The following is a 12,380-nucleotide window of genomic DNA, read 5'->3' as shown; positions in this document are numbered from 1 at the left end:
AATCATTGTGGTTTGGGATGTGGGTGAAAAGTCTGGAAATGAGCTGGCACTTACTACCTGTACCTTTCCTCACCCTCGAAGCCCGCCAAATCAAAAATGTGGTTGGTGTCATCTGTCTCCTAAATGTGAAGTGATAAACCCAATCAGTAGTGGAATAATGGAATCAAGTCTGGAAAGAATGGAAGAAGCTATCTCTAAAGGAAAGCTGAACTGCCTGCCATAAGTGGTGTGGGTGTCTAAAAATAATTATGCGTGACAGACTTGATGGCCTTTGTAAAATAAGGTTCCAAAACCGTAGCAATAAGGAATGTTGTTTGAATTTCAGGAAATTATTTGCTTCTATTGCTAGTAAGTAAAAGCAGAAACATTCCCATTCCCATAAAACCTTTCACCAGCCCTCCTGCGCAAACCCATTTTATGGAATGAAACCGCAGATGGAACAGGGACCCGTCGGCACCTTTTAAATGGTACCAAATTGCAAGTTATTGAACTCCACTTCCCAAATGTAGAAGAGTAAAAGAAATTTTAATGGAGGCCACGAACAGACTCCTTTGCTAGATTTAGGCTTATCGATAATTTAGGTTTACTTCCCAGGTTAGATTGAGGTATGGCAGCCTATTCTTCGGCAAGCTTCGGTGGTCTCGTAGTTTTGTGAACTGGATCATTTTTAATGCAGTTCTATAAATGGAATATATGAATCGGGTATCTGCCCGCAGGAGGTATTTCTAAAAGTCCCTACTATCCACTAGTCATTTTATTCTCATATTTTTTAGCTATGATCTATGTCAGGAGGTTTGAGGTGTTAACCGCTAAAATCTGCCCTTTCCTCTCCATCCAAACTGCTCCCATGTTAATCCATTCAATTATCCTATCCCGCCTTGATTACTGGATCAGCCTCTTTGCTGACGTCCCTTGCCTCCGTCTCTCCCCACTCCATTCCACTCTTCACTCTGCTGCCCAGATGGTTTTTCTACAAAAACGTTCAGCCCGTGTTTCCCCATTCCTCAGTAACCTCCAGTGGTTGCCCATCCATCTCCGCATCAAACAGAAACTCCTCACAATTGGCTTTAAAGCTCTCAGTGACGGTACCCCCTCCTACCTCACCTCGCTATTCTCCTACCACAACCCAGCGCACACACTTCGCTTCTCTAATTCTAACCTTCTCACTGTACTTGGAGGGTCTATCTCGCTGCCAACCTCTCGCCCAAGTCTCGCCTCTGGCCTGGATCGCCCTTCCTCATATCTGACGACAATTACTCTCCCCACCTTCAAAGCCTTATTAAAGGCACACCTCCTCCACACATGACTAAATCTGACTAAGCCCTCTTTTCCTTTTCTTCCACTCTCTTCTGTGTCACCCTGACTTGCTCTCTTTATTCATTTCCCCCCCCCCCCCCGCTCCTAGCCCCACAGCACTTTTTTACATATCTGTAATGTATTAATATTAATGTCTGTCTCCACCTCTAGACTGTATACTTGTTGTGGGCAGGAAGTTTGTCTGTTATATTGTACTCTCCCAGCTGCTTAGTACAATGCTCTGCACACAGCACTATGTATGACGGACTATTTGACAATATTTAGTTTGGATTTGATGTACGTATAATTTTAGCTTGTGCCTTAATAATGTTGGTATTTGTTAAGCGCTTACTATGTGCAGAGCACTGTTCCAAGCGCTGGGGTAGATACGGGGTAATCAGGTTGTCCCACGTGAGGCGCACAGTTAATCCCCATTTTACAGATGAGGTAACTGAGGCCCAGAGAAGTGAAGTGACTTGCCCACAGTCACACAGCTGACAAGTGGCAGAGCCGGGAGTCAAACCCATGACCTCTGACTCCGAAGCCCAGGCTCTTTCCACTGAGCCATGCTGCTTCCCAACACTGTTCTAAGCACCGGAGTAGATACGGGGTAATCAGGTTGTCCCACGTGGGGCTCATAGTTTTAATCCCCATTTTACAGATAAGGTAAGTGAGGTACAGAGAAGTTAAGTGATTTACCAAGGTCACACAGCAGACAAGTGGCGGAGGCGGGATTAGAACCCACGTTCTCTGACTTTTAAACCTATGTTCTTTACATTAAGCAGCGCTGCTTCTGTACTTAGCAGGAGTCTGTGCCAGCTTTGATGTATGTGTTCTCAAGACGACCTCGGATCTGTTTTTCCACAGATTGTAAGGACGGACCTAAAAGAGCTCAGAGATTTCAACTTGGATGGGGCTCCTTATGGCTACACTCCGTTTTGTGATAGTCGCAGAGAAATGGATGGCTATCGGTTCTGGAAGTCAGGATATTGGGCCAGTCACTTGGCTGGAAGAAAATACCACATCAGGTAGGGGGGCTCTGGGGGATTAAACATGACTGTGACTGTATGGTTTGGTGTTTTGGGAATAGGTCGAAAAGTTAATTACTTCCATAATTCCTTTAGGGAAAGAGAGAAGAGGAGTGGTTTTTTGTTAATGTGAGAAGTGGAAGGATGGAGAATGGGAGGTTATGATGTTATTGTTTGTGTATTTGATCTTTGAAACCAAGGAATTCTTAATGCTTTATAGTTTATTATATATTAATAGAGAAGCAGCGTGGCTCAGTGGAAAGAGCACGGACTGGGGACTCAGAGGTCATGGGTTCAAATCCCAGCTCCGCCGCAGGTCAGCTGTGTGACTTTGGGCAAGTCACTTAACTTCTCTGTGCCTCAGTTCCCTCAACTGTAAAACGGGGATTAAGACCTGTGAGCCCCTCGTGGGACAACCTGATGACCTTGTATCCTCCCCAGCGCTTAGAACAGTGCTTTGCACATAGTAAGCGCTTAACAAATGCCATCATTATTATTGTAGTTTCCCCCCTATCTAAGCCATCTTGTACCCCGGAACGTCCAATACATCAGCAACACAATTTTAACTAACATGTCCATTTCAGTTTCTAATGCTTTTATTGTTTAACCCGACTGCTAGGTAAATATGCTGGAAATCTTTAGTCAGAAGATGTAGTATTGTCTTTTGAAGGCTCTCAAAGAAGGAACAGCGATGAAAATGAGATGGCAGTAATAGTGTGAGTTTTGGAACTTCCACTAGCTGTCTGAAATAGTACGGATTATGAACTCTAACGACGCCCTTAGAATTCAGTTTAGCTGAGGCTGTCATTGCCTTTCAAGAAGTAAAGCAGAAATGTCTGGCGGTCAAGCATGCTCAGTCAGTTATTTCACGGTGTGAATTAGGGTTTCTGATTGACCTCCGTAGTTGTAACAGCCCATTTTTCTACATTTAGCGCACTCTACGTGGTGGATCTGAAGAAATTTAGGAAGATAGCTGCTGGAGACAGGCTCAGAGGGCAGTACCAAGGTTTGAGTCAGGACCCTAACAGCCTTTCCAATCTCGATCAGGTACGTGCGTGTTTTTCCTGGGATAATATATTCACTCATAGGTGTTGGATTCAGTGTAAAAGTGAGTAGAGAGCAAAATGTTACCTTTAAGACTGTTCCTGGACTTGGGGCAGAGAAGCAGCGTGGCTCAGTGGGAAGAGTCCGGGCTTGGGAGTCAGAGGTCATGGGTTTGAATCCTGGCTCTGCCTCTTGCCAACTGTGTGACTTTGAGCAAGTCACTTAACTTCTCTGGGCCTCAGTTACCTCATCTGTAAAATGGGAATGAAGACTGTGAGCTCTACGTGGGACAACCTGATTACCTTGTATCTACCCCAGCGCTTAGAACAGTGCTCTGCACATAGTAAGCGCTTAACAAATACCAACATGATGAGGGTGATGATTCATCTCCATCAGCAATAGCTCCATTAATTTAAGCTCCTGAAAAATTAATCACTGGCTAGATTCTGCACATAACTTTGGATGGACAGTCAACAAGGTAGGCATCGAGGGTTTGCTACCCTTTTATAAAATCTTCTTGGGCTTTTATATAACGTGACATTCATTGCTAAATTTATATAAGATTTTAGTGCCGTGAATTGCACTAAGACCCTGAGTAAAAATTACTTAGGATAGCGTATAAGTATGCATTGTGGTTGTCTGTAAGCGCTCTATTAGTTGCTTGAGTTTTTAGACTGTGAGCCCGTCGTTGGGCAGGGATTGTCTCTATATGTGGCCGAATTGTACATTCCCAACGCTCAGTACAGTGCTCTGCACCCATTAGGCGCTCAATAAATATGATTGAATGAATGAATGAAAATGGGGATTAACCACCTATTCTCCTTCCCCCTTAGATTGTCACGGAATTGGGTCCGAATTGCTGATTCTGTATTGACCCCAGCACTTAGCACAGTGTTGGGCACAGAGAAAGTGCTTAACAAACCCCACCATTACTATTTTCACTGAGAAGCTCTGATGCTTTCCCTTACTGAAATGCTTGCAGCTTTCTATTGCAGTAAAAAATAAAAATAAATTGTGGTATTTGTTAAGCGCTTACTATGTGCAAAGCCCTGTTCTAAGCGCTGGGCGATACAAGGTGATCAGGTTGTCCCACGTGGGGCTCACAGTTTTTTAATCCCCATTTGACAGATGAGGTAACTGAGGCACAGAGAAGTTAAGTGACTTGCCCAAGGTCACACAGCTGACTAGTGGCAGTACTAGTTCTTAGGTGGGATTTGTCTTTCAGAGTGAATAAAATTCTTGTCAGTTATCTCGTGTTGTAGTGTCCTAAATGAAATTTAAATTTTAAATCCTATTGAACTAGTTACGACTTTTATTTAAGAATTTCCCACTTTATTATTACTCTTAAACCTTCAATATAATATTCTGACCTTTAATGATTCATTTTCAGAGTCCCAGATTTTATAGGTTAACTTCATTACGTTTGATCCCCTCAGAGCACTTCATTTTACAATGTAAATACTTAATTGTAAGGTTCATTAAAAACAAACAGATTACTGGGGTAAATTGGGATCTTCCTTCCAAGAGGTCTTTAGTCAGCCGATCAGCGGTATTTATTGAATGCTTCTTATGTTCAGAACTCTGTACTACTTGGGGGCGTACAATACAACAGAGCCTGTAGACATATTCCCTCTCAAAAGGAGTGGAGTCATTCATTCATTCAATAGTATTTATTGAGCGCTTACTATGTGCAGAGCACTGTACTAAGCGCTTGGAATGTACAATTCGGCAACAGATACAAACGATCCCCGCCCAGCGACGGGCTCACAGACTAATCAGGGGTGACAGACGGCAGAGCACAACAGAACGAAACAAAAACAAGACATCGTTATCACGATAAATCGAATCAAAGGGTTGTCTAAAGGGAAAGACAGATATTAAAATAAATTACAGATATATACCTAAGCACTGTGGGACTGAGGGTTGGGTGAATGTCAGATGCTTAAAGCGTACGCATCTAAAAGCGTAGGTAGCACAGAGGAGAGGGAATAGGAGAAATGGGGGCTTAGAGAAGGTCTCTTGGAAGAAATGTGATTTTAATAAGGTTTTGAAGATGGGCAGAGCAGTGGTCTGTCTAGTATGAAGCGGGAGGGAGTTCCAGGCCAGAGGAAGGATGAGTGATGATGTTGGTATTTGTTTAGCATTTACTATGTGCAGAGCACTCTTCTAAGCGCAGGGGTAGGTACAGGGTAATCAGGTTGTCCCACGTGAGGCTCACAGTCATACCCATTTTACAGATGAGGTAACTGAGGCCCAGAGAGGTGAAGTGACTTGCCCACAGTCACACAGGTGACAAGTGGCAGAGCTGGGATTCGAACCCATGACCTCTGATTCCCAAGCCCGGGCTCTTTCCACTGAACCAGTGGGCCGCCGGTGAGATAGACAAGATCGAGGTATATTGAGTAGGTTGGTATTGGAGGAGCAGGCTGAGCTGAGGTACAGAGTCAGTGAATAAGATAGGAAAGGGCAAGCTTTGAAGCTGGTGGTAAGGAATTGATTTTTGTTGTGAAAGTGGATGGGCAACCACTGGGGGTTCTTGAGATGGGACTGAACGATTTTTAGAAGAACGATCTGAGCAGCAGAAGGAAGTAAGGACTGGAATGGGAAGAGACAGGAGTCAGGGAGGTCAGGGAGGAGGCTGATGTAATAATCAAGGCCAGATATAAGGGTTTGAATGAGCATATTAGCAGTTTGGATAGAAATGAGAGGGCAGATTTTAGCAGTGTTGGGAAGGTAGAACTGACAGAATTTGGTTATAAGTTGAAAATGTGGGTTGAGTGAGAGAGATGAGCTGAAGGTAATGTCGTGGTTCTGGGCTTCTAAGGTGGGGTGTTGTCTACAGTGATGGAAAAGTGAGGGGAGGACAGGGTTTGGGTGAGAATATGAGCTCTGTTTTGGACATTTTTCTTTAATTGTCAGTGAAGTGCTTACTGTGTGCCAAGCTCTGGGGTAGATGCAAGCTGATCATGTTGCACACAGTCCATGGGCCCCATAGGGGGTTTACAGTCTTGGTTCCCATTTTACAGATGAGATAACCGATGCCCAGAGAAGTGAGGTGACTTGCCCAAGGGCACAGAACAGACAAGTAGCGGGATCGGGATGAGAACCCAGGTTTTTCTGACTCCCAGGTCATGCTGCTTCTCACAGTGTGAAGTGACGGCAGGACTTTTGATGTGCAGTTGCTGAATTTTAGATTTTTTCTTTTTTTCACTCAACAGGATTTACCCAACAACATGATTCATCAGGTGCCAATTAAATCCCTCCCACAAGAATGGCTTTGGTGTGAAACGTGGTGCGATGATTCTTCTAAGAAGAGAGCAAAAACAATTGATCTGGTAAGGCTGTCCGTTTTGGATCCGCTGAGTCCGATCAGATTATCTTGTATTAGGTACGTTGTTTAACTGCACTCTCCTGACTAAGGGCTTGTTAGTACACACGTCGTAAGAGCTCAGTAAATATGATTGTCTGGACTGGATGACTAAGCAGCGGGAAAGAACCCAGGCTTGGGAGTCGGAGGACATGGGTCCGAATGCCGGCTCTGCCACTTGTCAGCTATGTGACTATGGGCAAGTCACTTCTCTGTGCCTCAGTTCCCTCATCTGTAAAATGGGGATTAAGACTGTGAGCCTCACGTGGGATGACCAGATTACCTTGTATCTACCCCAGTGCTTAGAACAGTGCTCTGCACATAGTAAGCGCTTAACAAATACCAACAATATTATTATGATTATTATGTAATACCATACTGTACTGGTGGCTAGCAGTTCAGGGATGGGAGCTCAGCTTTTTGAACTCATGAAGGTTGGGAAAGCTGTCAAGGTGGTTGGTACACCAGTAAACCACCACTCTCTCACTCTCTCCTGTAACCACAAAAGCCTCAAGTTCCAATATAGAAATCTTATTTCCCTGTTGTTCCCCTGTGCCTTACTTTTACTAATTGCTTTGCCCAGTTGGTGACTTAAATAACCCTCTTCACCCCCTTCCTGCTTCTCCCCCAGATTTTGAAGGTTATTTGCGCTTAGGCCCTAATCCTTTCCAAATTCCCACAGAAGGTAGGTATGGTTTTCTTATATTTTAACATCAATATATCTGTTTCCTAGTGTAATAACCCAATGACCAAAGAGCCCAAGCTGCAGGCAGCTGTGCGGATTGTTCCGGAATGGCAGGACTACGATCAAGAAATCAAACAGTTACAGAGTCTTTTCCAGGAGGAGAAAGAAACAGGAACCGTTCATTCAGACAGAGAGGTGAAGAAGCCCAACAGAGAAGGTAGTTACAAACTTTTTCATTGAAAAGCACCTTTCGAAACCCGCCGTTGTAACTGCCCTCCTTCGTGTTGATAATCCTGATTGTGATATTCTTCGTCGAGGTAGGATTCCTTGACTCCAGAATCCCTGTCTTTATCCTGGGAGCTTGGTGAAAATTATTTTGAATCTGCACTTGGGGGGAAGAATGTAAAGCCTGTAGATGGCTTACTTCTTGAAGATATACTTTTGAAAATGGACCGTGAAGTTTATGCCTGTCAGATCTTGCGCCCTTTCAACTTCGGACTTTTTTCTCCCTTTTCCTACAGGTTTGGAAACGCATGTAGAATTATGATCCATGGAGGAAGAAATGAAGTTAGACTATTTGAAAGACAATTTTTCTATTAAATGCTAGTTTTTTCTGGTATGTCTGCACAACTGCTGAACAGTTGAATGGGAGGACACTGTTTGCCTTTTCGAGACTTGCATTTGGAGTTGATTCATGCACAGAAATTAGGACCTGGATCATGTGGGAAAAACACAATGGTCTTGCACCCATAAGGAAGATGAAATAGCCAGTAATGGAGTTCTGAGGACTGAGACTTCAGGGGAGGCGGCACAATGCAGTTCCATAGCCAAACAGGCCTGTGGCAGTCATTAGAAGAACGGGCATTCTGTCGGACCCAGATCACCTCAGTCAAGAGCGCTCTCGTGACACGTGTATACACGACACAGGACATCCAAAGCTCGAGACTTACCTCAATTATTGTTTGGTAGTGGAGCCAAGTTCTGCAGACTACAACCCAGAACCTTGCCATAAACTGGTTCAGTTTTGTAAAATCTATTTTCACATGGCCCGGTGTTCTCTGAGTTCTACTGAAATGGGTGTCCCTCATCTAGAGTCACTGTAAAATCAAGGCATAGTTAATTGATCATTTGTTTCCTCAGGGCTGGCTCAGTTCAAAGGCTCAATTGAAAACTACCCAAAGAAGTTAGGAGGAAATGCACGCCCCCACAGTCATTTTTACCTTTGAACCGAAATAAAACATTGTTGACTTTCCATCCCCAAACCTGCATGCTTTTTGGTTCCTGAGTTCCTCAGTGGTCTTCATAGAGTGATCTGATTTTCTGTTTTCCATTATGAAAATAACATGACTGGTTTTAAGTAGGGAAGAAATATGAATCACCACAATAAAAAAAAAAAAAGACATAGGGTGCTTAGGGGAGGACTTCTAGAGATCAACTAATAGGTTTCCCAACTTTTTTGGGGTTGATAACTCTACTACCCATTCTGGGTGCTCCCATCTTTGATTTCAGCGAGCTTGAGAGAACACCCCGTTACGTGTGGTGAAATGAAGCTTGATGGCAGAGTTCAATACTAGGGCAGACACAAAAGTTTTCCATAATGCACACTGGTTGGGAAACACTGATTTAGTTCAACTTTCTTCTCTGCCTTGTTCTGGAAACCTTATGCAATGTCAAAATTCTAAACCCCAATAATGTGAGTTTTCTCTTGCGACCTCTACTTCTTTGCCCATTTTCTGAGGTCACATGAAATTTATTGGAACTTGTTTTGCAGATGTTACTCAGAAGGATGCAACTAAACCCTTGGATGTTAATGATGGTATCTTTAAATGAAGTAGTATCTTTTATGTCTTAATCTTAAGGCTACAACTAATCTTGTTTTTCTTGCCAAGATTGGAGTTTTAAAATTAGCCATCTTTGGTAAAGAAAGCTTGTGATTTGCAGGTATTTTGGCAGTATAAACTTAATTTGTCCTTTGGACAGATCTTAACTTCTGAGTGGGTTGTTCAAATGGCTATTCCTTTCTTTCTACCAATCCTGATTGGTTGAATGCCCATGACATGAAGTATTTTGAAGTTGAGGGTAGGAGAGTAAGAGTGCATCCACAGGCACAAAATTTCTCTTTTTAAATATGTTAGGTAGAATATAGAAAAGTTTAATTGTTCTGCCTTTCCAACCAGTTTGATTTTTAGGTCTACAGTCACGAGCAGTCAAAACCAAATAACCACTAAAGGCATGTTTTGGATATTAGTGAGGTAGTATATTTTTTTCATTGTCAAAGTCAAGATGGACTCATAACTTTCCCATTCAACCCTCTATCGATCCCCAAAGTAGCACCATGGATTACATGGTTTTTACAGTGACTGAAGACTCATTTTTGGAATTTGGGGGTTTTTGTTTTTAATGGGTTTTGGGTTTTTTTTGGAAAAAATTGAATAAGCTTGACTTTAGGGAAAGCACTTCAGTAAGATTAGTATTTGAAGGAAATTATTTCCCCTTTTCTCATAGGAAATTATAAGTAGTGGATAAAGGGCGAGAGGGTGAATGGAATCTAATCAGGTAACAAGTGTAAAGAAACATATTGTGCAAGTATTGCTTGAGTTTGTTTTCAGGATCAGGAGTTATGGATTTTCAGCAGGTTTTTGAAAACATCCTTGTAATATTTGAATATTTGAATACAGGCCCACGGACATATTCTGTTTGTTGAAGGTAGAGGGAGTTGTCATTTAAATGGATATTTTGCCTTGACTTTTTTGAGTTCCTTCCTTCCTTTCCTACAGTGGATTTTTTTTTCCATACAATAATGGAACAATGTGAATCCATAACTATCCTATGCACTATGAAAGTTGTTTTTCTTTGTCTAGGATTCCGATTAGATAAAGCCTATATTTGTAAAAACAAAGGCGTATACCAGGTATCCCAGGACCAGGTTACCCAAAACCATGATGGTGTTTCATAAAACATAGTGAACAGCATCTTTCAGTAACCAACAATGTCAGCCGATCAGTGATATTTGTCTGTACAGAACACTGTACTAAGTGCTTATTCTCAGTGCATTTATTCTTAATATGGGAATTTGAAGACCATGAGTGCTAAAACCAGACTATCTGTAAAAAAGGACCTAGGAAGGGTTTGTCACAGAGTCAATTAGGTTTTTGTCAAGAAAGCTAGCCAAGCTAGCTGTTGAGCCAAAAGAGGGTGTGTGGCATTGAATGGACTGAAATGCACAATTTATTTCTGTGGGTCACTATCTTTAATGCACTGAGGGCATGATTTCTATATGCCATGACATTGAAATTCAGGTCCTTTGTGGGATACACCATGTATACGTGGCTCCTCAGAATTAAAACATGCAGAGCAATTAGAAAAGCCCAGTGCATTTGGTTTAAGTGAGCATCAATTGCTAAGCGTGTTGGCTAAAGCCATCCTGTCACATCCTTCGTCCTGAAGAAAGTAGGGCATTATTTTGAGGGAGAGGGCCGCAGCTCAAGGCTGTAGTCATATTTAAACACCTTTGTAACTGGATTACAATCTTTTTATTTAAAGATTTAGATTTAATGGGTTTAATATAAAGGAAATCTGGAATGCTATTTGTAAATAGTTTAATTGATAAAAGCATCCAAAGCCATCAGTGGAGTTTCCATTTCTCTATTTGGACAATGGGGATATTTTTATTCAAATTTGAAGGGAGGCTTCAATCAGAAATGGTGTCTGCTAATATCTGGAAGGAGTATAAGTTGACTATGTTCTAAATAAATCATTTGAATGATTAAAGGTGACATGTTTTAGTGCATACCCTTTAATGGTATATTCTTTGTACCTGATCGATACAAGAAAATGCTCAGACCTGACCTCTGCTTCTTAGTGGTAAAGGCTATAGAATTCCGCGAAACTAGAGAGAAAGACGACTTGCAGAATGTCAAGTGTTCCGAATACGGATTTACTTTGTTTTCTGAAAAATTCGATTCAAAGAACCTGTCACGATGGGGCACATTCCATTTTGTTAATGTGGAGGCGGTATTGGGAGTGATTTCTGCTGTGTCTGATTCCTCTCTTGGCTGTACCTACCATCTTTAGCAGTGTAGAGGCAGAGGGTGGGAATCTTTGTTGTTGCCAGAATGCATAGTTTTAGTCTCACCAATTTTCCCATCCCTCTTCTGTCATTCACATTGGTACTCTAGAATGCTACTTTAAAGAGTTTAAAAAGTTTGAAATGGTAAAATCAGATGTAATTTAATTGCTGCCAAGCTCCCTGTCATTTGAATTGGCAGGAAAAAAAAGGGCAATTTCTTCTCAGTTAGGATATCAAGCAGTGAAACGAACTGGATGTTGACAATCTTGAAAGTTGGTGGGGAGGCAGACAATAAATCACTGGGTGGCTTTGCTTTCAGCTACTTGAATCTGTGGTCATTTAACAAAGAGAAGAAGCAGGTTTAAAGAAATGATGTACTTTTTAAATACTTTATAAATATTCTATTTTATTGTAATGCCGGTCATTGTACTTCAGACTGCAGGTTCAAACACTTGCTTATGTACGAGCATTCGGATTTTAAGTGTCTGCAAACCACTGCAACCAAACTGAATTTAGAACAAGTTTCTGAGGACTGTAATGGAAATGAGATCTGCCCAACACAATAAATTTTTTCCTTCCTTCTATCAAACTGGTTCCTCGTCTCCTAGTAACCTGCTCTTTAGGAAACACTAGTACATACTCCAATTCAGTAACTTTCCCAAATTCTACTTCTTCCATGCTGGGTATCTTGTTACTAGGCAGGACCCTATGTATTTGGGAAGCAGCGTGGCTCAGTGGAAAGAGGCCGGGCTTGGGAGTCAGAGGTGATGGGTTCGAATCCCGGCTCTGCCACTTGTCAGCTGACTGTGGGCAAGTCACTTCATTTCTCTGGGCCTCAGTGACCTCATCTGTAAAATGGGGATGAAGACTGTGAGCCCGACGTGGGACAAC

General features: G+C 42.2%; 1 protein-coding gene across 3 annotated transcripts in view; it reads left to right on the top strand.

Moving 5' to 3' along the window:
- UGGT1 (UDP-glucose glycoprotein glucosyltransferase 1) overlaps positions 1-12,078 on the top strand; it is a 125,804-nt gene extending 113,726 nt beyond the window's left edge. For all 3 annotated transcript variants that reach the window (XM_029058864.1, XM_029058863.1, XM_029058862.2), the window contains 5 exons: positions 2,164-2,324; positions 3,257-3,371; positions 6,587-6,703; positions 7,469-7,637; positions 7,942-12,078. In XM_029058864.1, the coding sequence (XP_028914697.1) occupies positions 2,164-2,324; positions 3,257-3,371; positions 6,587-6,703; positions 7,469-7,637; positions 7,942-7,967 (588 nt within the window). In that variant the 3' untranslated portion in view covers positions 7,968-12,078. The remainder of the gene's footprint in view (positions 1-2,163; positions 2,325-3,256; positions 3,372-6,586; positions 6,704-7,468; positions 7,638-7,941) is intronic.
- Positions 12,079-12,380: the final 302 nt, after the last annotated feature.

This window comes from Ornithorhynchus anatinus, chromosome 1 (genome assembly GCF_004115215.2).
Source record: "Ornithorhynchus anatinus isolate Pmale09 chromosome 1, mOrnAna1.pri.v4, whole genome shotgun sequence".
Lineage (NCBI taxonomy): Eukaryota > Metazoa > Chordata > Mammalia > Monotremata > Ornithorhynchidae > Ornithorhynchus > Ornithorhynchus anatinus.
This window is presented reverse-complemented; position numbering and strand designations above follow the sequence as displayed.